The sequence below is a fragment of the Tachysurus vachellii genome, chromosome 9, assembly GCF_030014155.1.
Source record: "Tachysurus vachellii isolate PV-2020 chromosome 9, HZAU_Pvac_v1, whole genome shotgun sequence".
NCBI lineage: Eukaryota > Metazoa > Chordata > Actinopteri > Siluriformes > Bagridae > Tachysurus > Tachysurus vachellii.
Window position 1 is genome coordinate 14404006 of NC_083468.1, and position 26251 is coordinate 14430256.

At 37.7% G+C, this 26251-nt stretch overlaps 1 protein-coding gene across 2 annotated transcripts; it reads right to left on the minus strand.

Moving 5' to 3' along the window:
- Positions 1–15372: 15372 nt before the first annotated feature.
- fan1 (FANCD2 and FANCI associated nuclease 1) lies at positions 15373–25387 on the minus strand. 2 transcript variants are annotated; one of them, XM_060877827.1, is made up of 15 exons: positions 25090–25387; positions 22374–22444; positions 20608–21742; positions 20319–20459; positions 20011–20218; positions 19438–19671; positions 19198–19329; positions 19007–19115; positions 18559–18678; positions 18045–18209; positions 17688–17856; positions 17412–17512; positions 17070–17264; positions 16676–16804; positions 15373–15947 (listed from the first exon to the last, which is right to left on the minus strand). In XM_060877827.1, the coding sequence occupies exons 3-15, from the start codon at positions 21680–21682 to the stop codon at positions 15810–15812; spliced, it is 2916 nt and encodes a 971-aa protein (XP_060733810.1). In that variant the 5' UTR covers positions 21683–21742; positions 22374–22444; positions 25090–25387; the 3' UTR covers positions 15373–15809. The 2 variants fall into 2 exon arrangements, with proteins under 2 accessions (XP_060733810.1, XP_060733811.1); XM_060877828.1 differs by lacking the exon at positions 25090–25387 and adding an exon at positions 25064–25081.
- Between the last annotated feature and the right edge of the window lie 864 nt (positions 25388–26251).

Genomic DNA, 26251 nt, shown 5'->3' on the forward strand with positions numbered 1-26251 from the left:
TAGGTTAATAATAGTATTTTATTATCAGTGCAAAATTTGACTGGGAGCCAATGCAATGTGGATAAGATAGGATTGATGTGTTCATATCTTCTGGTTCTAGTTAGGACTCTAGCTGCTGCGTTCTGGACTAACTGGAGTTTGTGCTCCTCCTTGCTTCTGCTACCCAGACCTGCCCAATCCATCCTGGTGCCCTACTTCTGGTTAGGGTCTCATCACTAGGAGGTACTCAATGCTGCCATTTTGCGCTCGGATCTCCACCATTGCACATTTATCTTTGTCAGGAAGGAATTTATGTTTAATCTAAAATGCATTCAGAAATTAAGTATATACAGTAGTAGAGAGGAAATTATTTAATCACACTCTCCGTTGTCAGCCAGATGAGGATGAATTCACTTTTGAGTCTCATCAGGATAGGAAATTTTATCAGGAAAGAGGTACTCAGTCAGAATAATTGTGTCTTAATATTCAATGCCCATTTTTCTTGAATTTCTTACTTATATCTACATATCCTGAGTCTGTAAGTTTTGTTTAACACAAAATTATACTAAACTGATACTAAACAAAAATATGGTGTTTCCCCGATATCGCATATGGGCCTTTCTGAAAGAGTGGAGTGGAAATGTTATAATATAAGACAATGAGACATTATTGACTGGTAGGATATCATCATCTAGCCCAGCAGTGTCCAATCTTATTCCACAAAGGGCTAGTGTGGGTGCAAGTTCTCATTCCCGAGAACCCATATGTGATTCCCTTTGTTTAATCAGTTGGTCTTGGCTTTTAATAGACTCAGGTGTAACCTCTGCTTAGTTTGAATGAAAACTTTCACTGAGACCAGCCCTTTCTGGGTCAGATTGGGCATCTCTGTTCTATCCCATCAACAGGATGTGTTTCATGGGTCTGCTTATGTAAAAAATATATATAATATATAAATATATATATTACGCCCAGGCCAATTTTCAGAATTATCACATCATCTCCATCTCCATCACTATTACCATTATCTCCTCACTTCTTATTCTCTACAGTGTGCCACCAAGTCCAGAGGTTACAAAGATAATTGACTTGCACAAAACATTCATTCAGTCATTCATTCATCCTCTACCGCTTGTCCGAACTACCTCGGGTCACGGGGAGCCTGTGCCTATCTCAGGCGTCATTGGGCATCAAGGCAGGATACACCCTGGATGGAGTGCCAACCCATCGCAGGGCACACACACACACTCATTCACTCACGCAATCACACACTAGGGACAATTTTCCAGAGATGCCAATCAACCTACCATGCATGTCTTTGGACCGGGGGAGGAAACCGGAGTACCCGGAGGAAACCCCCGAGGCACGGGGAGAACATGCAAACTCCACACACACAAGGTGGAGGCAGGAATCGAACCCCGACCCTGGAGGTGTGAGGCGAACGTGCTAACCACTAAGCCACCGTGCCCCCCTGCACAAAACATGCCATTAATAAATATGCACAATAAATATGTACGTACAGTACATATAGCGCATAACAAAAATATATGGATATGCAAAATAAAAAATCACATTCTAACAACAAATGAAAAAAGGCATGAGCCAGTAAGATCAAGCACAATCATTTTTTTTTTCACTTTTGAAGAACATGCAATACAAGGAGAACATGAAGGTCATTTAAAGAGCACCAGGTTGTGCAGTGCTGGAGGGGAGCCAGGGGAAAGTGAGCATGGGGATCCCGACTGTGAGCTCACGGTGCAGGGGCTGGAGCTCAGGCACTCTCCCTGGCGATCCTCATCAATCTCCCTGTGTCCACAGAGAGCGTTGCATGACCCATATACCAGCCTTGCAGCAGGGAGGGGGCTCCTTTCTTCCATTATTGATACCGCTGCATCACACGACCCCTGCCAACCTCCAGCAACACGACAGAGGAGCCTCAAAGGTCAGAGAACCTCCTGCAGACAGTCTGGCAGACATGTGACAAATGGGAGACGCTTTATTTTTCTATTATGTTATAATGCATACAGGAAACACTTTTTTGTGTTTATTTTTATTTTTCATTGTGCATTTATGTAAGTAAAAACAATTTCTGTGTCACTATGATATTTCACTTACCTTTTATAATACCTAATGTACAAAAAAACAAACCAATTTCAAAGTATAAATTCTAATTCAGAATCAAGCTAATGTTGATCATATGGCCAATGTTATATTCCTGTCTGCAACATACGGCCCTACAAACTCCTCAGCTTGCAGCCATGTCACTTGATCTGCAGTTTATCCCAATCTCTCCTTCTTCTCCCTTACCAGATCATTGATTTACCTCACCTCTTCTCAATTACACAAACACACTGAAAAATAAGACAAACTCAATGAAGAGGCAAAAACATTTAAGAGAGAGGGCTTCTAATGTGGAAATGCATCCCACAGCATGACGCAGTCTCCACTTTAACCACAGAGGTCATCAGCAAAAAACATGTGGTCTGTATTTCCTGTATTATTTAACCTAAACAATTGCCTGTACTTGCCTATACCTTGCATTCAGACAGCACCTTCTCTCTTACAACAGTATACACATCAGCACTGGGGTTGCCAGGAATTTCATAGATGTCATAAATGACAAAAGCTTTCCAGTAAAGTAACATTGTTCGCAAACTGGCATTGGAGGATTGGCACCAATGGAAAATCACCATTTATAAAATATACATCAACCACACGAACTTTGAATATCTGGAAACAGCTAATATACTTAGACCAAGACAAGTCATATTGGGGTCTGTTCTCCTCCTGATTTAATATCACATTGTCTTATTGCCCAAGTTCCAAGAATGTCACAGCTTACCCATGAAGTCCCAAGTCAAAATCCACACAATCCTGCTCGAATCCTGCGTCATCGTTGCTATTAGCTCGGATGCCGATCATCCCAACTCAGGCTGCTCAAGAGATCCTACAGTAGTTTCCAGACAAAAGCTATGATCCTAGTTTACTAGACAAAAGCTATGATCCTTCCAATCTCTCAGATGATTTTATCTCCTGGTGTCACATCCTAGTAATTACAGTACATCCAGGTGTCCTTCTATCAATGCTTTCACATCATGTTCAATTTGTGCCCATACCAAACTGCAGGAAACTCCTCTATCAGTCCCTTACCATCCATGATCTCACCTCACCACAACCTTCATAAATGACTTCTCCCTCTCAAGTCCTGACAATCATCTTAGTTGTAATTGCTTCTTTAAATACCTCAGACTCTTGCCTCTCACCCAGCTTTGACTACTTTCTTGAAAATGGCAGGAATCTAATTCCAGCACATTTGTCATTATATTAGCATACCAGAGGACACTCTATATTAGATACAGGGTAAAGTCTGGTGGACATTTATTGAAAACCTGAGTTTCTGTAAGTTCGATATCTGAGTATTATCCCCAGAAAAAACAGGGACAAACCAAGAAAAGTTTCTCAGTACCTTTTGTACTGAATGACCAAAACATTCCTCCCATGAGCAGTCCAAAAATACCTAATTAACTCGGCCGCCCAGCTCACACCATTCCAATGTGTATTCATTTGCCAACCATCCCTCCTTTGGCAGTTGACAAACGGTTCAAGAAAAGCCAGTGTATGCAACTCCAATTCCCATGATCCTCAGCCTGCAAACATGTCAAATCTCTATCCCTGTTCTCACAGATTTAACAGATTATTATAATTTCACTCATCTGTCTGTGATCACATCAATGTCCAAATAACCCAGACTCAACAGCATACTTAAAAAAAAACTTTACTAAGATTTTTGTTCACTGCACATTTGCTTAATTTGTCTTGACCTCAGTTTTGTTTAACATTATCTCATTTGCTGTACCAAGTTTAATACCTATTCAGCTGTTCCATCACCAGTTTATTGTTTTGAGTTTTGCCTTTTTGCTTTAATGGGTTTAAATGTCAAAAGCTGTACTTGTGTCCACCAACTCATCTTTATGGCGGTCTATATGACACACCCGTGCTGGAAAGTCAAGTCAAGTCAAGTCAAGAAGCTTTTATTGTCATTTCAACCATATATAGCTGTTGCAGTACAGTGAAATGAGACAACATTTAGTATAGTGAAATGAGACAACATTTCTCCAGGATCATAGTGCTACATAAAACAAAGACAGGGCTAAGGACTTGTAAGTAGTCTTAGCCACATAAAGTGCAACTGTGCAACCTGGTGCAAACAGTGCAGGACAAAAGACAGTGCAAGACAAAAGACAGTGCAGGACAAAAGACAGTGCAGACACAAAGTTACAAGACAATACAAAAAGTACAAAAAATGCAATACACAAAAGACAATAAACTGTTTAAACACTGAATAAAATGTTCAAACAATATTTCGTGCAGTAACATTAGAATGAAGACAGTTTCTTAGCAGCAGGTCCTTGGGATAATATATAGAATTGTGCAAAAAACAGCAAATGACTGAAATATTGTATAGTATGTGTGAAATGGCTGAGATGTTGTACAATATGTGCAAAAACGGCTGAAATGTTGGGACAGTTTGTGCAAAAAAAGCAGAAAAAGTGTGCAAAACAGCATGTAAACAGTTTGCTGGATTGTAAGCAGCATGTAAACAGTATGATGTGTCAGTGTGTGTGTTTTGTAAGGGTCTATGCAGTCCATACAGATGTTCATGATGATGATATAGAAAGACATGTTCAAGTAGAATATATCCTATTTCCAGAGGTGGAAAAGAAAGGATATTATGTCCATACTTCATTTATGTAAAAGTGTAACTAGATGATTGTACAGGCATGAACATTTTACAAATGTCTAGACATAAATGTAAAGGTAAATGATTTTAACTAAAATTAGAACTAAAAAACATCATGGATGACAAAGTGTATTTTATATTTTAACTTTTTATACCTTAAGATAATAAAAAAAAAAACCAGCCATTGTAAAATAAATAATTAAAGGTCTTGCATTTAATAAAAATGCACTTACATCAAAATTGTGGAAAGAGTTATGCACCAACCCTGGAGCATAAAGTTCTCAGAAGTAACAAATTCACCATATTGTACTGGAGTATTCTGTTTCTTTGTAGTGTCTCAGGCTCAATTTATTTTTTTACATAAACAAAGCGTAACACAGGAACAAGTAAATATAATAATAAGAGTAAATATATGAATAATGTTTGTTAGTTTAACCAGCCAACTAACCAACCTCACAGGTGACTGATACAAGTCTATGACTTAAAAAGCGGGCACGTATGCATGTTTGATATTTTACATCATAATCTATCATGATCTTTCATGATCACTGAGCTCCATGTTTGGAAATAATGTTTTGTTTTTTTTGGTAAGAGTCAAAAGAAAAAAAAGTTAAAGCAAAGCTCCATTCTCTGTTCAAGATGCATGAGTCTAGGATGAGCTGCCAGGGTCTCTGAAACAAGGCCTGCTTCAGTGAACAAACAGCATTTGTTGACAAGATGTTCACATTCACACCTCACCTGCATTTGGATACACTTTTTATTACAATGGTATTTACATACAGACCGCAAAACCAAATCATGCCTACTGATTTGAAGCGGCTTTGTGGAAAGGCCAACAATAACACCTCAAAAGCATGCCATAATCTTCAGTTTTAACACAGAATACACGAGGGAGCTAGAAGCGTTGGTGTTGCAACAATTGGGCATTTGTTCTCTGTTTACATTTCAAAATTTGGGCCATGGTTTCAGAAGATAAATACCAATCTAAGCCACCAAAGTCCTATGTAATGCACAATTCGCATTTGAATGTGGACATCTTGATGCTGGAACGGTACCAAGTTTCTGCATAGCTAAATCCAGTTCATCTTGGTGCACTGACAGTTGTTACTGATTCGGCTTTAGCTAGCTTGATTGCCCTTGGCTAAGAGATTGGCCTCAGTTTCATGTTCTTAACTGCTCTGTCACTTGCACAAACCACCTTGAATCACCCACTTGGAAACATTCAAACACATTTTTCTGTGCATATGCCGCTCTTTATCAGAAGTGAGGCAGCTGTGAGTGCATTAGCATACCCACTGTGAGACATACTAATCCATTTCTGTGTTAAAGTGTTAAACCACTTATGCTATTTTACAGCCAGTGTCCTGGCTTCTGCTGAATTTGGTTTTAGTTTATTATGCATAAAAACAAGATTCAGATACAGTTAAAAACTTGTGCATCAGGCAGGTTTATTTTGGGCCATGCTAAAGTACAAAATGTCTATATTAAAATACATGTTAGCCCTAACTCTAAACAAGCTAAAAATATATATACAAAATTATGATGCTGCTACACTATTGCTACACTAATCTGACTGGAACACCACTTAGAAATGATGCTCTATAAACACCAGAAACAAACTGGTGAATAGCGACATGGCTTACTTTGCCAGTGATTTATTTCTTTACACGGCCACAGTTTAGTCAGCCTTTTTCTCAGCATCTCGAAAAGTACCTTATAAAAAAGTGCCCTATAAAGCTTGAAGTTATGTTTTATTTAACTGTTGCCATGTTGATGAGTTACATAGGCACTATCCAATTTGAGAAGGTAAAACTATTGTATAATTTTATCTCTGACCTTCCCTGTGCTATGATATGGGGAGGAAACTTGGGACAACAACACTCATGAACATGAACACTCATGAACATGGGATGTGGTAGCTCAGTGGTTAAGGTGTTGGGCTACTGATCGGAAGGTCATGGGTCACTCTGGATAAGGGTGTCTGCTAAATGCCGTAAATGTAAATGTAAGAAATCCTCAGCTAAAGCATGAGCAGATTGTACTCAATGTGGAGAAGTGGACAAGCCTAAAGCTTGGATGGCAGTTTTATTTACTTGAAATGAAAACAAAAATCAAATTTTAAAGTCCCTAACTTTTAAATAAATAACTTTTAATCTAATTAGGAAATTGTCAAAAATATCTACTGACTTATTATTATTATTATTATTATTATTATTATTATTATTATTATTATTTTTATTATTATTATAAATGCCATGCTTTCTCGCAAAAACATGCAAAAACACATTTGTCCTTGTTTGTATGGTACCTGCTTTAGCAGAGGTCTTTGTCATCTTCTTCTGGCAATTTCTATGCATGTTCTCAAACTGATACAAATACACAAAACAACTTACATGTATATGTAGTGTTACCAACAATAAAATTGTAACTTAACACCTCTGAAATGCTGTGTTAGAGGCTGTGTTGTGGTATTTCTACATTTAACCACCAGAAGAGTTTTTCACACTATCTTGACTGAAGTCATGTCATATCATGTCAAGGTTTCCCCTACCACTTCTAGGTGTTAGCAGCGGTTTAGGTGTAACAACACAAAACTTTTATGACACTAGTGCTGAAGCAAATATGTTTCTAAATGAATCAATGGTGCATTTGCATGGTTTTGTTTTTTTATTTGTTTTATGCCAGGACTTAAAACACGGAAAAAATAATTTTACCATTGTCAACTCTCCAAGATCACCTTACTTCCATCTTATAGGTGACTCTTAAGAATTAATTAGGAACTGCTGAAAGCTTTCACTGTTTAAACACTGTATACATTATTTCTTTGTGGGGTTGGCAAGTCTGACTTTGGCTTTGACAGTTTTGTAAGGCACACAGCCCAACATACTGTGAGAGGTATGCTGTGTATCGTACATACTTAGCCAAGACCCGTATATACAGGTCTATAATAAACACAGTATAATGCACCTGTAGAAATCCCACAAAACACTGAATAAATAACGGTCACTCATATCCTGGTAAAAATGCAGTAGATATTTAGAATAAAGACCTCTCCCTATAACTGAAATATGATCTAGATAAGGGATAAGAGCCAGATGAATCAATCTTGAACAGACAAATCTTGCACTCTGTGGCTATGTTTATTCCGTGCTGATGCTAAGCTACATTCTTGTGATGGTTACAGTGATACAGTAATACATCTAAAGCTTTGGAAAACTGGACAAGAATAAGAGAGTCATTAGTTAACTAAAGGGAGAAGTGTAAGTTATTTGATGTGTTTTTTGGTGAAACAAGGCATAGTCAAATGTGGAAGCCCTCTGTTGAACTTACTGTAGGACAATTACTCTGAATATACTTAGAACACACCCTTAAATAAAAGTTTTTAGAAAATATATTTCAACCAAATATAAACACTTCAGCTTTACTCAAAGATATGATACACAGGTGCTGGTCATATAATTAGAATATCATCAAAAAGTTGATTTATTTCACTAATTCCATTTAAAAAGTGAAACTTGTATATTATATTCATTCATTACACACAGACTGATATATTTCAAATGTTTATTTCTTTTCATTTTGATGATTATAACTGACAACTAAGGAAAATCCTGATTGTTGAATCAGATGTGGTGGGAATAAGGAACACACTAAACTGTGCCTGGCAATGAGTACTCCAGGTCCAAGGTTTGGATCCTGTGCTCTGAAACATTGAATTAAACATGAAAATACATACTGTATACATATATAAATGAATTCATTCATATAGTGAATTTAGTAAATATCCCAAACACACAGTCTAGTTTGTATTCTAAAAGGACAGCCCACTAAACCTTCCAGCAAAATGTGTTTATTCCTTCATGGGTAACAGATTAATTTATCAGTAATAACTTTAGATCTGTACACACTTTCCTTTTACACATGCACACACATACACATATACACACACACACACACACACACACACACACAAAAGCATCATGGGAGGTCTGGATGCCAAGCATGTTGTTTTAAACATCAGTTGAATGCCTGTGTAACTGGTGTGTGTGTGTGTGTGTGTGTGTGTGTGTGTGTGTGTGTGTGTGTGTGTGTGTGTGTGTGTGTGTGTGTGTGTGTGTGTGTGTGTGTGTGCGTGTGTGTGTGTTTGACGGTGGGGGTGTGTGTTTTGAGACGCCATGTTAGCTGCTGCTTGTGATCTGCTTGATGGTGCTGCACACATGGACTGATGACTCAGAGTTAGGCTCAGGCTGTCAGGGCCAGGGCCTCACACACACATACAAACAAACATCATACACACATCCGCTCAGGGACAGGCCTAAGCAAAGACATTCAAAAGTACATGCACTCAGACATTGATTTGTGTGTGCACCTACACACATACAACCCTGAAGCACAATGTACAGTATAATGGTGCTAGAAAGCGTTTTTCAGTGTGAAGAAGAATGAATCTAACCATTTTCTTTGTGCCACAAAAGACTTATTTTCCACCATAAATATAATGAAACCCACAAAAAATGTATTTCTGTCTTCACTAAAGAAGCCTCATTTCTCTGTTATTAAAAAAGAAAATGACCATGGTATCAAAATTTGGATTAAAAAAATCATATTCATATTAGCTGACAGATATTTCACTGCTCATATGGTGAGTTAATGGGCCCATGATCTAAATGAGCAGAAACATTTGTACAGTGCCAAGTGCAGATATTACCTTTCCTGTCATTTATTATACATCACTGAGCTGCCTGGAAAGCAACCATGTTCATGCTAAATCTTGCTTTACCTTTGTAATATTCACATTTATATATCATTAACAAGATATCAACTTAAAATTGTTATGATTTACGTTACACATTATGTGTTTTATCATGGTTATAATATCAGTTATTGTATTACTACTCTACAGCACAACATGAGAGCGTGTACTCTTTGTACTTGGTGGCCTCACTGCACTCGCTTCTCTCTCACAAGTGAAACCCCCTCCTACCCCTCCCTTACCTTCCCTTCCCTTCCCTTGGACGCCAGCCTGACATACCAGACCCTGTTCGTTAGCACATATTTTTACCCGGCCGTTACTAAATTAGGAAAGCAGTGAGTGTGAGCTGGGGTTGCTTGCCAAAGGAGAATAAGGAGGGTCTGCTGTGGCTTTGGGCTCCAGCAAGAGTATGAATTGCCACTTAGCTCTCAGAAATAGAAGTCCAGCAGGGTTGTGGGATAAGCACAGCCTCAATGTCAGGACAAAAAGTATCAAAAAAAAATAAATAAAAGTAAATAAACTGCTGTTTATTTAATGCCCTGGAAATGGCAATCAGGAAACAGGCACCCTGAGGTACTATAATAAGGTACACCTTGGGCAGCAGTGCAAACAAGATGTCCAAAGCCACAAGGACTATAAGCAGCACCAAGCCATAACTCAGGCCTGAATGATTTTGAATAGACTAAACACTGGGCTTCTGATTAATGACAATCAACCACATACATATGTTCTCAGTGTCTTCATTAGTAAATAAATATTAGAGTTTAAATATGATGATGGACTTTTATACAGGAGATGATCCACGGCATTCCAGAGGATAATGTAATGTAGGCTACTTCACCAAACAGCTCAGCAAACACACTCTGCAGTTTTGAGTATAAACGGCAAGATTATTCAATCCCTCTGCTCTGTCAAGTAAACAAGTTGGTTCACAGAGATATTCTTGGAAAATACAAACACAAAAACTAAAAGCATATTTTAAAAAACCTAGAAATACCAAAACAAAGCATTGCTTTTGACTGCAGCTATCTAGAGTTTGATCTTTTTTATTACCAGCAGAGCAGAGCATCATCAAGCCAAAGTGCAAATATGTAGGAGTGGCTTTCGCTATCCTTTATCTCTCGCTCTCTCTTTTTCTCTCAGTGTGTGGGAGGCTCTTTGCAGTTAAAATCAATAGAATCTCTCTCTTAGCACACACTGCCTCGACACAGGTAGCACAGTCTCTGCACAGCCCCTCTGAGATGATCGTGAGTTGATTGAAAGCATTAGCAGGAACATGGAAAATGTTGCAGCATATTTTTGTTTTTTGTTTCTGAAGCAACATTACAAGTTAAAATGAACTCAGGTTTTCATCAATTCAAAAACTAACAAGGCACAGTTTAGCTTTGATTTTAGCCCTACAATCATTTTTATACAATAACATTTGTACACATTTGGACTAGGATGGTGCTATAGCTGTAGCACATAATCAGGTAGTTTGTTTAAAACTACATATGAAAAGTGAAACACAATGTCGCTGATGGTACAGCAGTAGTGAAGGCTTTGTTACTTGCTCAGCTTTTTGAAGAAAGCTGCACTTTGTGATAATACTGGCACCTAGTGGCCAAACAGAGCCTTGCACATTCTATGCTAAACGAAAACAACTGCTCTAAGATTTAATATTTGTTGAATTTGTCTCTTTAGAAGATGTAGAGGAGCATTGGATTTGGTGTCTACTGTGCACCGGTTCTACTACACATTAGCTATAACAATATATATCTAGCAATAATATTTAAGCCATTTAGAAGTCACCCTTACTCAGATTGAATTACATTAATCTCATTTATACAGCTGGGCAGTTGAATGTTAAGGGCCTGGCTCTGGGATTTGAACTCACAAACCTCCAATCAGTAGTCCGACATCTTAAGCACAGAGCTACCACTTCAATTCAGGAGCTACATCTGCTCATTTATACAATCATCTAAAGAGCCCATTATATGGCAGCACAGCAAATGATTATTAACATACATACAATAAAGTTTACAGCAGAATGGACAAATATATAATCTGTTACTTTGACGGATGCATAAATGTTTTAAAAAAAGAAGAAGAGGAAGAAGAAGAAGAAGAAGAAGAAACCCGCCAGTGAGCAGCAGCTCTGTGGGCAGAAACATCCTGTTGATGAGAGAGGTTATATGAGGATGGCCAGACTGTAAAGCACACAGCTTAAATGAAACTGTACATGGTGGTAGACCTGCAGCAAACAGCAGAACAAACATATATTCAGTGTTTTGCTGTGTATAACCAGGTTACCTGACTCTGCTGCCAAAAGAAATAACATAGATATAATTGTTTTATTGTCCATTCACTTGTACAGGCATCATAATATTGCCAGAGAAGGAGCCATTTAGCAAAAGTAATAAGGTTGTAGTGGGGTCTCTTGATAGATAGAGTTTCCTTTAACTGAATTTCCACTTGGCTGGAGAGAACTTTTATTAAGCATCACTACTGGAAAAATGATGGCTCGTACTGTGAACACTACTGTACGTCTTCATGTGCTGATCTAGCCCAGCCCCCTCGTAAACCTTAGTTATGGAGGAAGTAAAAGGGATATCAATCTATATCTCTATAGCCCCTGCCTCATAAATACAGAACATTCAGCCCTTGAGAGAATGGAAAAGGTTTGTTCTTATTAGTCCCAGCCATTGTAAAAGTAGGTAGACTAAATGGCTGTAATTATTGAAAAGAAGAAAAGACAATAGGTCTGTTGTGCTGTACTGTAAGTAATTAGCATCAACAGGCTGTCAGTACAACAAAGTGAGGTGTAAAATTCTTTTTTGTTAATGTTTTTCAGGAATAAATGTGAGAAGATGTCCATAATGTCAAAACATGTTTCCACCACCCAATAGAGTATACACACATACACATTTCCTAGTCCAAGGTCAAAATGAGTCTTCTTTAAACATTTTGGTTGCTTATTAATTCCACATAGATGGCAACATCTTTTAATAGCTCATGTGTGAAAATTTAAATTCCAAAGTGTTGAGACCATTTTGAAGATACCGTTAAACCTGAGTTTCATATGAAATAACATACCCAGATTTCCTTTGTGCAAACTTTTCTCTGACAAAAATTGTAATAATGATTAGCACTTGTCTTTTGTTTAGCTAACAGATTGTCTTACACCTTTCTCCTAATATTCCTTAAAGAATAGAGTGAGATGAAATAGACATTAGAGTTTTCTACTGGTTGAAGATGAAAGAAAAAAGCCTTGCTTGAAATTTTTTATGGTCCAGTACTCACTGTTTTTCACTGGTTAGTTTACTGAATTAAGTTTCTTTTTAAGTGTGCACAGTGAAATCAATCATAAATCTTAATTTCGGTAAGAAATAGAATAGAAATGAAATATCTTTATATTTAAAGTTTTGCTAGAAATATATTATGAACATTTTCTTTACATGCTGGTTATGAATTCATATTTAAGTGAGACAGATGATGTAGCAGCAGAAAGGTTTTAGCTGAATCCTCAGTCCAAGAAATGATGTTTACTGATTGGGTCACTCAATAATCTGGCTGCTGTTATATATAAGATGTAAGACTGAACATTTTAGCATTTGTGGTGCACCTTTTGAAGAAATAAAGCACAAAAATGTCACACTGGTTCAGAGAAGAAAACTAGTATAGAGAGATTAGCAACACCTTGTTATGGAGAACTTCATCATTATCACCAAAGCATTATAACTGACATGGTCTGAGACCATCAGAACAAAAAGAAGCCAAAGGGCCATTCATTCATTCATTCATTCATTTTCTACCGCTTATCCGAACTACCTCGGGTCACGGGGAGCCTGTGCCTATCTCAGGTGTCATCGGGCATCAAGGCAGGATACACCCTGGACGGAGTGCCAACCCATCACAGGGCACACACACTCTCATTCACTCACGCACTCTGGACAATTTTTCCAGAGATGCCAATCAACCTACCATGCATGTCTTTGGACCGGGGGAGGAAACCAGAGTACCCGGAGGAAACCCCCGAGGCACGGGGAGAACATGCAAACTCCACACACACAAGGTGGAGGCGGGAATCGAACCCCCAACCCTGGAGGCTAACCACTAAGCCACCGTGCCCCCTGTCAAAAGGCCATGATTTTACATAAATTCATCTAATAGTTATGTGTATTAAGCAAGCTTATTTATTTTTGTCTCCACTATTATTTATTTGTATATACATTTTTCCTTCATTCAGCACCTGATCATTACATGAACCTTAGTACTGCATGAGTGATATAATCAAAATTTTCATAACAAAAACTCAATCTTCCAAATTTACTCGAGCTTTTATCCTGCTGCAGGGCTAAAGTTTTTAAGGCACCTAGGAAACAACATCTATAGCAAAGTTGGATTTAGTGCTGTGTCAAAAAACTGTTGAAATGGAAACAAACATCAGAAATGCAGCATGACACCAGAGAACAGAGACATGATCCAGCTCAGAAAACCCACTGGCCCGTGTTAGGGTTTGTACATCAAGCTGATCTTGACAAAAAGTTAACTTTGGACAACTCTGTTAGTTAAAGCTAAGCTGTTAGAAGGTAACTATTTGAAATGATACTAATATTTTAAATAAACATTTATATCTCATTATTCACACATTTTAACTGGAGTTTGCTTGAATAATGCACCATTTTTGTAAAAACTATAATGGTGTGTGTCAAATTTCCATACATGATAACAGTTCTTTAATTCACTTCATCAAGGTCACATTTACAGGAAACACACCCTGCACACACACATGCATAAGCTACATGGTCAAAGGATGTGGACATCTGACCATCACATCCATATACTTGTCTTCCAGGCTACCAGAAAACCAGAAGCACACAAGCGCCTTTGTATTTTTAAACATTAAGATTTCCCTAAACTGTAAAGAGTCTGAACCTGCCATGACCTGGTGCACAGAGTAAGGTCCATATAAACATGGTGTGTTAAGCTTGAAGTGGAAGAACTCGAGTAGCGTGCACAAATCCTTGACCTCAACCCAACTGAACAATGGCAAATTCGCTCCAGGCCTAATCACCTGACATCAGTGCCTCTTCTCATTAATATTCTGAACACACTAAATAGTCACAAAACTCTACAGTTATCTAGTGGAAAGTCTTCCATGAAGAATGGATGCAAAAGGGGGATCAAAACCGTATTAGAGAAGTGGTAGCTGATCGGAAGGTTAAATCCCAGGACCAACAAGCTGTCACTGATGGGTCCTTGAAAAAAGCCTTTAACCCTCAATTGCTCATTTGCATTAATGAGATAAATGTAGGTATCTATGTTTGAGGGCATCTGACAAGTAAAATGTAAATATAAAATATTAATGAATAGGATTTTAAAATGAGATATTCAAAAAGTGACAGTGATAGCTGTGATAGTCAGGTGTCTACATACTTTTGTCCTATAAGTATATTCACACCTATGACCAAGTTAGAGTCACCAGTTCAACTACTAATGTGTTTTGGAGAGTGGCATGAAACTTACACAGACATGAAGAGATCAAGCCAAACTCAGTATACTACAGATTTGTGTTTAATTGACAGTGAACTGGGCACTTGATCAAACCAGGGACTCTGGAGCTATGAATCCCTACCCACTGCAACATGATTTATTAAAAGGAACCAATAGCACTCAAGAAAATCTTCATCATTTAGATTTTGTGTCAGAGCTGTAGTTGCTATGTCTGAGGTTTAGGGTTAATTAATTGTTTTAATTGTGTTAGAGTACTAAATCAGCAATGACTTCATTAAAAGCTGTATTACAGTACTGAACATGCAGTTTAGAAAGCTGATACACAATGTGTTCATACTGTATCTAAGAATGTGGAACAGACAAGACATTTGTTTAAGACGTTTAATCTGAGCAGCAGAACATTTTCACAAATGCCACAAATCACAGAAACAATACTAATAAAAAGAGACACATTCTTAGTTTATTTGATTTCTTTTTACTAAAATATTTAACAGGGATCAGGATACTGTTTCAAATGTAGTTTTATTACACTTTTTATAACATCACGTCTTATATTCAGAATATTACATACAATCACAAGTTTAATAATTACATTATAAAAAAGACAATGAAAAACCCAGTTAAAGCAGCAGCCACAGGAATTCAGTCAATGGTCTCTTCATACTGTATTATGTGTTGTAGTGTTATAGTTGTAGCAGAGAGCAAGTATCAGAAGTACTGTTGCATTAAATCAGCTCATAGGAACACAAGGACCATCTCAACAATCCTCAGAGACAATTTACTAGCATGAGTGAAATGTTTTGTCTATTAGTGTTGCAGTATGTGTGAAGGCATTTTCAGACTCTATTCCAGTCGCGCTCCACGAGCTCCAATAGCAGTGACGTGACACACTTCAACATCAGCACCTAGTTTCTGTAACTCATCCAGCCAGATCTGTTGTTTCTGGGACAGACGGTCATTAGGGCCCTTCACCTCCACCAGCTAAAAGAAGAAACCATGAAAATTAACTGAAAATCATGAAACTTTATTTACCTATTTTCATATGTAATCCATCCATCCATCCATCCATCCATCCATTCACACATCAACCATAACATTACAACCACTGACATGTGATGTGAATAACACTCATTATCTTGTTGTATCTTATTGCCCAGTTGTCAATGGTTGAGATATATTAGGCAGCAAGTGAACACTCAGTTCTCATAGTTTATGAAAATTCAAGCGTAAGGATCTGAGAGCCAGATGTCTAGCTGACTGGTTCAGAGCATCTATGAAAAGTGGTTGACTTGGCCTCCAGATTGCCCAGATCTCAATCTATTCAAGCATCTATGAGATGTGCTAGACAAACAAGTCCAATACAGCACACTAAATGTCATTTTACATCCAGTAACCCTCTGCCCACCAATTTTCTCCCTAATTTAGCCTAATCTGTACACATCAGTCAGTTCTCTTCTCATCATGCAAAAAAATTAAGTTTAATTTTATAGAGTCACATGGCCTGTCCCCCTTGCGCTACCAGTGAATGTTGTCTAGCCAGAATCACCGAAATAAATGACTACTGGTAACTGCTAGTATCAAAGCAGGGAATGAAGAAATGAAATTAAATAAAAAGAAATGAAGTATTCTCTTCAAAAAACTAAAATTACCATCAAAAAGACTGTATTCAGTGAAGGTAATTTCCTGACATTCCTGTCTTCAAACCGTACCTTATAGCTGTTATTTGAGGTGTTCCACACAACCAGGTCAGGAAGTCCTCCTTTGCTGTGTCTGTAGTCCTTTGCCATTTTAAGCACCACACCACTTAAAAACTGTCCTCCTAGACATGCTACTAAGCTCTAAAACAGCACAAATGTATTTAACCATTAATATATTTATTAGATTTCATTTCTTTCATTGCACCTTGCTCATCCATTTAAGTGAAGAGAGCTTACACAGTTTAGGAGCTTCTAATCATTACATGCGCAACCTCTTTTTATATGAACTACAACAAAATTAATGGACTTGGTACAATACTAAAGCTGTTTTTCTATTCAAGTGAGGCACTTTATTCAGTTTTACTCCTAACCATAAGCAAGCAGAAGAACAAATGTGTTTGGTAACCTGGGCTTGCTGAAGACAAGAGAATCTCTCCCAGTTGACAAGTGCACAAACTCTTCCCTCCTGTGAATTCCACACTTCTGCCAGCAGCTCCTGCAATGTTTCTGTGGATGCCTCGGACAACAGCTCAGCCCGGGCCTCGATAGCCTCCTTCCGATTCTCATAGAAACAGTCAGTGTACAAGTCCAGGGGACAGGTCTGGAAATCAAATAAAGTTATTTGAGAAACAAGGCAACGGTATTTTATCAGCCGTGCAAACAAAGTACTTCTTTTGCCAACCTTCATATTATGAAATGTGTAATATGCATATAACATATACGGCAAAATATATGATTAATGTTATACCTGATATGATGTTCTGAAGACATCCAAGACATTCATGTAGACAATGTCCCACATCAGAAGACCAAACAAAGTAGAGAATGTAGAGCCTTCACCATGAATGCCTGCATTAAATGGATTTATCATCAACACATTTCTATATATGGACAATGTCCATTGTAAAAAGCGCTATACAAACAAACTTGAATTGAATTGAATATATTCAGCTTTGACATACAACAGAGATTAAAGTCATCTAGTTCATGCTTTACTGCCTTAGGAAAAAAAAACTTTAGAAACCTTGATCGAAGCCAAGTTCTCTGTAGTGTGCCAAAGCCAGCTCCTCTACAGTGCATATAACCATGGCATCATATCCTTCTCCAGAGTCTTCCTGCCCAGCAGCAGGCCTGAGGAACACGGATTTGCCTGTTCCACCCTCATGAGGAAAAAGCTGACCTCGAATAGTAACCTTATAAAAAGACACAAAAGCAGTGTTTATAATGGCAGCGAAGATTTTCAGACATACATCTCAAAATTACACCATGTCCAGTCACTTTAACTGGGTTTATAATGTGCATGATCTACTTAGCACTAATATAAATGTATACATTAGTTTCTGTTCAAAAGCTTCTTTTTTACAATAAAGAATACACTTACATGAGTAACACTTTGCACACTGATGGAAGGAAGGTCTCGAAGGAGCAGGCGGAACTTCTTAAAACTCGGTGACTCCTTCATTCTGGTGGCTCTCTGGTGCAGTGACAAACGGTGACCTGTCCGCACCAGTGGATCATTCAATCCATCCCTGATGCCGTGGATAGCCTTTAATGTAGGACCCACCATAACAGTTACGTATAAGCTTCACAGTGTTACAGTAAGCTCAGTGTTTACTGTATTACTATGTTCATTTGCAATTATTACTGATTTCCATAATAATTATTTACACAAACTAATAATTATTATTATTTCCGTTTCAAATATGTATACATTATTTAGGGAATATGACTGAATGGATGTAATATGTTTGATGGCCTCACGTTCATGCCATCATTTAAGATAATAGTGAGATAATGTTTTAGTATGATCAAATTAACCAAGTGCCTGAAAGGGCAGTTTTTTAAGACATGCTCCTCCCGAAGTGTTTTCACATCCACAATCTGGATCATGATACCTGCTCATGGCATTTTAGGTGCTGCTGGAGATTGAGTGCCAATCTGTCCCACCAGCGCCCTCTGCTGTCTGGACAGAACACTGACTGAGACAGCAGAGAACGTAGCTCATCCACTGCATCCTACAGGGACAAAGGAGAAACCTAACTACAAGAAGTTTGGCAAATATGTCAATAAATCATATCATTATTACTCCATCATACAAGCTCCATTGCCCTCTGTAACATGCATTCTAATTTATTCAATCATTTTGAATTAAGCCACAGCAACTGCATTGCTTCATTAGCATAATAAATATAAATTTCCTGTCATTTTAGCACTGGCACTATAGGCTAAAGGCATAAAAACAATAGTTAAATAAAACAGTGTTGATTGCCAGTAGCTTGGGCATTTTAACACTAGCCTTCAATGTCTCAGCTTCCTGTTTCTGTGCTATCGATACACACTCACCTCATAACGACGCAGCCTTTGTAGTATCTCAACTCCTCGAGACAGTATACGTGTATATGTCCAACCGACTGTAAAGCACCGCAGGAACAAAGGTAACTGCTCCTGCCAACTGCACACAAACACAAGCTTATGAATCTCCTCAATGAATCCAGAAAATGCGTGAAAACAAAAAGCAATTTTGTGGCTCCAACCTTAAGTCATAAGTTTGCTTCAAGTTTTGCCAGCTAGTCTTTGCAGAAGTGTAAAGGGCTAAAGCATCCTCCCAGCAGCCAGCTTGCATTGCTGTCATCACCTCTTGAAGGGTTCGCATGGCAGCTTCGTATCTATTCAGAAGAATGTCACTTAATTCTCTTCCCATTTTAACCTGGCTTCATTTTCTCATTTCCTTTAGAATGCAACCAGCTAGAAGATATTACATGAAATACTGTTACCTGATTAAATCTTCCCTGGCTTTAAACACTTGTGCAGACCGCTGAACTGTGTAGGCAGGAAAAGCCAGACGTCCAGAGTTGACGAGCAGAATGGTGTAGAGTTGTCCTTGACCCCCCGATGCCATTTCATCCTCCTCCAGAGTGTCAGTAAGGGAGAAAAGTAGGAGGACACGAGAGAACATAGCACGGGGTTCCCGGCACAGATAAACACAGGAGCCTGCTAGCTGTTTCGCCCTGCAGGAGATGTGAAAGTACAATATATGGCTAAATGTTGGTTTGCCAAGGCAGGTAAGAACTTGGAAGGAAGAAACTGATAAGAACCTTGATAACTTTGAAGATGAACTAGATACTGACTTTAAAACCTCCCAGAAGAGTGGAGGTTATCAGAACGGGGGACTAATCAGGATTGTTCATCAAGCCAGTAAGGGTGTGATTTGTCAGTGTACACATAATTTTAAGCCATATAGAAACCTTTAAGAAACCTTTATGATTTTGAAATCATGCCTGACACCAAAATAGACCAAACAATAAATCGGGTATAACTGCTCATAAGACTTGCCACAAAGATCTAACCTTTTGAGAATGACTGCACCAGTGTTGCTTTGGCCAGGGGCAAGAGAAAAGAAGGAGCGCTGTTTGGACAAAAGGAGAAGCCCTTCCACCAGCTGCTGTTTCTGGCTACTGCTCCCTGGTCCTCCTATGTGGAAAGTCTTGGCCAGACTTCGGAGCTCCGGAGCAGGTAGAAGATCTAATACATCTTGGATCTCTGTGAGTTCAGACTCTAAGGCAGAAAAGAAGTTGCAAGATGTTAAATGCCTTGGGCTTTAAACAGCAAAGAGCTAGTGTTGGAAAGATAAAAAATCCCACTCTTGTTCACCAACCTGTCTGGAGGAAGGCACAGGAGACAAGTTCTTGCACAACAGAATTGAGGTCTGAACTAATTTCAGCATAATCTAGTTTGCTCACTTGCAGCCATTTCAACTTCCTCTGAAACAGACGCACATATAGCATCTGACCAGGCACTAGGATACATGAAAGGAAGAGTTAGTTTTTATTAGATAATTCACTATCCATATGTATTAAACTGTCATACGGCTCATGTAACATACATATGAACACTAAACATTGTACTAGATTTCTGATTAATCAGGAGTACAGTATATTCCCTACCTGATAGCTGCTTGAACCTTTGGATAGATGAGAGTTCCTCCTCACTGAAGAGTGCTCGGTCATCCTTATTTTCCAGCACTGTTCCGAGAACAGTTAGGAAGTTCTGAAGATAGTATGGTCGACTGAGGGAACCATGGTTCACAGAGGAGTTGCTAGCATCTTGTTGAAGATCACTGCTTCTATCTGGTAATGGATCAGCACTTGCAGATTTGGCACTTCTTTTCCCTGAAAATCGTGTTTTCTTCTGCATTTTTGTGGCTACACCTGCACCAGGAGTCTCTTCTTTCTTCCTCTTCATTAATCTCAATGAAGCAGCAATGTTTGCTGACTGAAAAGTATCAGGACACAAGGAGTCTACTTTTGATGTGGCCTGCTTTATTTCTTCAACACAAGGTTCAACATGATTTTCACTTGGTACCTGAGAAGTTAATGCTGAAGTCATCACTAGTTGTTCAGATTTAAGGCTTACATTCTCATCAAAGTTTTCTTTTTGTGAACTACTTGGCTCATTTAAGACTGGTTCTTCTTTAATAGATGTTTGGGGGCTGGGAATTTTGGAGTCCTCTAAAGAAAATAATGCTTTTTTAGAAAGTTTTGAAGACAACCGCCCAAGACTGACTATCTTGGGCTCTCCAGCATGGGGAGAACATTTTTTTGGTGATTCTTGCCTTGCCGTGCCATTCTTTTTAAAATACGGGCTTGTTTTTCTATCCTGATCATTTTCATGCATGCTTGCATTTTTCTCTTCTTCTGCACTCTGAGGAGCATTATTTAAAAAGTGCCTGGATGTTTTCACCTGCTCATTGTCACTTGCACATGTTGCCTGTGTGTCGTTTTCCTCAAGAAAGTCTTGACACTGTGAGTCGATGTGTTCATTGATTTTGAAACGAGGTATGAACTTGCCACACAGCGGGCAGGCCAGTTTTGAGGGTGGCGTGTTCTTGAAAAATGAAGTAATAGAAGGACCTTTCTGCAGTTTTGCATTACCCTGCTGATCAGCATTTTTTGCTAGAGAAAGTCTTCTTAGGGGCCTGGTATGGTCTTTGGATCGGCTTCTACCAGGCTTGGGACCCATGCTCTTCAGATAAATAAAGTAGTTCAGGCAAAGCCCTGGTCTAAAGCTAGGCTTCTAAACCTATGAAAGCAAACATACAAATTCAATACATTACAAAAAATAGGTTAGGACCATGTATAGGTCTTTGCATATCTGTTTTCAAACACTTAATTAACCCTAAAACAAACTCAGAAGTACTGTCTAAAGTACACCATACAGTAGTGTACAAATATCTTATACAAATATGTTTCAAATACAGGTTTACTTTAAAAACAAGTGGAACAGTAATACTACAGAAGAACCGTTGTACGTTCCCCAACACCCAGAGTAAAACTTATTAGACAATTTTCTTATAAAACTGCACAAATTGTACCTGAGAAAACTGATGCATTTGTAAAAAGCATAAGGTTCACACTCCAAATACGGACAAAGTCATTTAAATTTCATTTCATTCAACTTCATTTAAATTTTATTATTTTTTATATTATAAATTTTTTTTTATAATTTTTATATTATAAAAAATAATGAAATTCTTCATTTAAATTTTATTATTTTTTATATAATAAATTTTTTTTATAATTTTTATATTATAAAAAATAATCTTTCAACATGTACGCATTTTAAAATAAAATAAAATAATATTAATGTAAGTAAACCCGAAACTGTTACAGTGTTTGATGGCTTTGATGGTCATGAAGATTATGTACATTACCTTCTCCTGAAATCAGCATGCATTCGTACATCTGGTCAACTTAAGCCAAAGAAATCTGTTGCCATGTAAACCTAACAAAAACAAAGATAATGAAAATTAAGCATCTCTGCAAAAGAAATCTAACCTATAAACCATACATTTTAAATGTTTTAAGAGACTGCTCATTAGACATCATTTATAACAAATGCACCATTGTTTTCATTAATTATACAAGTTATGCTATCAAAATAATTAAGTATTTAAGTGTTGCCAGCAGCAGGAAAAGAAAAAAGAGAAAGAAAGAATGTAACCATGGTGTAAAATTGCATTTATAAACATTTACGTGCCTAATTAGCAAGGAATGCAATCATGTTCCTGCTTGTACTGTACAAATAATTCTCACCAAAAGCAATACATTTCCCATTTTTCCAAATGTTTCCATTCTGAGTGTCACAAAAGACTCTAACAATCAGCTGTGCAGGTATTACTGTATAGTTAGCACTCAGTTTCCACCAACAATTAAACCATCACTAGCACTAGACAATAATGAGCATAAGCCTTCAATTTTTCCCGAAAAGACAAAATTCTCCATTATTATATTTGAGCATTTTTGATCCTTTAACGGCTTTCCTTTTACTCACAGCACATTTCCTCAGGACAGCATGCAGGTCGGTGTGACTACATATCATACTGAGCATGGTGTTTAATTACATTAAGAAATGAATCAGCATATTTCTGCTTAAACTTGGCACAGTGACTTTGTTCTCAAAAGAAGACATCAACTCCAATTGGCATGCAACATTCTTCTTCCTTTGCTTTGCATGTTATTTACTAATGTAGGCCTGTCAGTTAAACCAGTAATATTTACTGTTTGGTTTGCTTATGAAGATCCATGACTAATGGGAGGTCTTCACCTAGGAGCTGGAGAGGCAGAGAAAGGCACGCTACAAAAATATTTTAAGCATGAATCATCACGTTTTTTTAAAATACAACTTCACAGCAATAATTAAAACAAATTCTCATAGTTTTTCAACACTCCTTGTTTACGTTTTCCACCTGCTGCACCTTGAATCTGTTCGATTTGACCTTTTTAAAAACATAACCCTCACAGGTGTTATTACATTAACTCAAATGTATGAAAAACATCTCCATAACCTCTCAGACTGGAAGACATGTTTGGGCCAGGCTTCTAGTATTCACTAGAGAGTCTGGCAAGTTTATTCAAAGTGGTGTTGTGTTCAAACTTCGGTAGGCCAGATTCAGTGAGGAGTAATCTCCAAAGACTAAAAGAGACTCCTAAGAGATCTTGTCAAGGGCATCCGCAGACTACTCGTGTCACATCTCCTCAGGCACCTCCAGATTAACATATGAAAGCACTCGAAGTGTCAATGTAGTAAAAAATAAATAAATAAATAAATAAATAAAAATTATTTAAATGTTAAATGGTATCTTTCAATGTTGAAAAGACAGCATGAATAATCAAACTTTTCATTTAAAAAGTTATTGCAGAATATCTTTAGCCTGGAAAGGACAGGCAAAAATTGTGCTTCCCAAAGAGCTGGAATGTGATTGCTTAGTGCAATATCTGCTCATGCTCTGGACATATCATTAAAGTACAGTGTCACTGCTGACGGCATTGACTGCTGTGACCATCCAACAGCTGTCCGTGTCGTCCTTGATTTTTCTCAATTCATGAAGATATTGTTCCATTTGGCAAAAAATATTATCTCATAGTTTTCTGTAAAAACATCATACGTTTGTGCCCTTTTAAAGATCAGGCTTCCTGCCCCACTGCATACAGAAGAGAAATGTTTAATCCCACTGCCACATGTAACAGCTTTAAGCTCAGAGAAATCAAAACTGATTCTTAGTTCTCACAACGCCATCTCACCACAGCGGGTTTTTAACACTTTTCCTGCTCTTGGATAGGATTTCTGACTTTAAACAAATGTAAACACTAATTTCTCTTTAGGACATGCTGAAACACTTTCCTTTCATAGATTTGCCATCACAAGTGTTTGTTGTGTTGGGAAATGGAGAGCCACCTTTATATAACATGACACAGGCACCTTATTGTCAAAAACCCTGCATTGCCTTAAGCGCTATAAAATAAAATTAATCATGTTCATGAATCTTAACATTAATCTTCTCGCCGTGTTACATGTTCTATGCATTCAAAAAACACACTTACAGGACCTGATCTCCCTTCATTTAGTTTCTATACCAAGTATCAACTTTCTGATTTCCTGAAATTCATCCTAACCTTCACCTTTTGTCTTATGTAATTAAGTACTCTTCTCTCACACTGCACAGGAAAAGAAAAAAGAGAAAAAAATGACAAATTTGACATTATTCAAATAGACAGTTCACTACAGATTAGATATGTTAATATGGTTAAGAATATGTTAAATAAATAAATAAATAAATAAATAAATAAATAAAATGTTTATTCTAACAATAGCATTTTTAAAAGGTGCAATGCAACCATAAAAAACTAAGACTCCAATAGCAGCATTATTGTAAATCCCTCTTTCTTATGGTGTCTTGAAATTTATGATTATTATATTGTTTAGAGATATTTATACATTACATATAATAATGTACAACGTGTATTATTTAAGATCAAATGCAGCAAACATGGTTTTGCACCTCATTTTGTACTCATCTGATAAGTTTCCACAATAAACAAACCGAATCAAACGTTCACTTACAGATTCAATTAGCTTCATTTAGTTACCTTACTAACTGTGAAAGTTCCTTTTCTGCTGTAAAACACGCAGAATCTCTTGTTTAAATGGTGCAAACTTTCAGCACAGAGACACATATGACTGATGCTGATGTTTATAATAACAGTAGAAGATAAACCTTAAACTAGAAGCTGACTAAAACAGCTTGTAGCTTATTAAATCAGACATTATTGTTAAACCTGTTGCTGAATACTACATCGTTTATTACCGAACTCGTAGCGTACTGAGAAGAATCTAAAAAGCGACTCATTTATGCTCTATATGTTGATCTAATAACATGCGGTTCTGTAGGCTACCAAATAGCAGGAGGAAGTGCGTAAAGATTTTATATTTCAAAATAAAAGTCTTATCTGAGCAACGCTTTAAACGTGAAGTTATGGAGAGAGAGAGAGAGAGAGAGAGAGAGAGAGAGAGAGAGAGAGATTATTATGTTTCATGAGCTTTTTTCATCGTCCATAAGAACAGTGGGATTGAGGTCAGGGTCACAATTCTCCAATCCAAAAGCATGTCTACACGAACCTCAGTTTGTGCACAGGAGCATTGTCATGTTTAAGGCTCTCAAAGAAAGGAATCTTAATGCTACAGCACCCAAACACCTTCTAGACAGTGCTAGGAAATAAAGTTTCCTGGTATTATCGGTTTGTTTGTTTGTTTTTTGCCTAAAACGAGTACAATATTGGGTTTGACAATCATGAGGTTACAACGTCTCTATTATTACGCAGAGAGGAAAAGGGCAACTGGGAAAATATTCAGTACTTGTGAGTGAAACAGGTAGAGGTGCAAAATAAGAGGTTCATAAGGTGAAAAATAATGCACCAAAGGATCCTGACTCAAAGCACGCCTGCACTGCATATCTCTGTGCTGTCTGTGCACTGCCTTGTATAACTCATTTTCTGTCGGTTCACAAAAAAGATCTTTTTGTTAATCCACCAATCCAGTTTGTCGGTGGACTCAGAAATGGCTTTGTCTTCATTCGGAAGGCACTTATGCCACACACTGAACTAAATTGTTTACGAATAAATAAATACATACAAAAATCAGGGGGGCATTGTGGCTTAGTGGTTAGCATGTTCGCATCACACCTCCAGGGTTGGGGGTTCGATTCCCGCCCCCACCTTGTGTGTGTGGAGTTTGCATGTTCTCCCCGTGCCT

Excerpts from the sequence above, each read along its gene's own strand:
- fan1 (XM_060877827.1), bottom strand. The coding sequence starts at position 21,682 with ATGGGTCCCAAGCCTGGTAGAAGCCGATCCAAAGACCATACCAGGCCC. Across the intron at positions 19,672-20,010 it reads GGTGCAGTCATTCTCAAAAG|GGCGAAACAGCTAGCAGGCT; the intron begins GTTAGATCTTTG and ends CATCTCCTGCAG. Across the intron at positions 19,330-19,437 it reads GCCAGGGAAGATTTAATCAG|ATACGAAGCTGCCATGCGAA; the intron begins GTAACAGTATTT and ends TCTTCTGAATAG.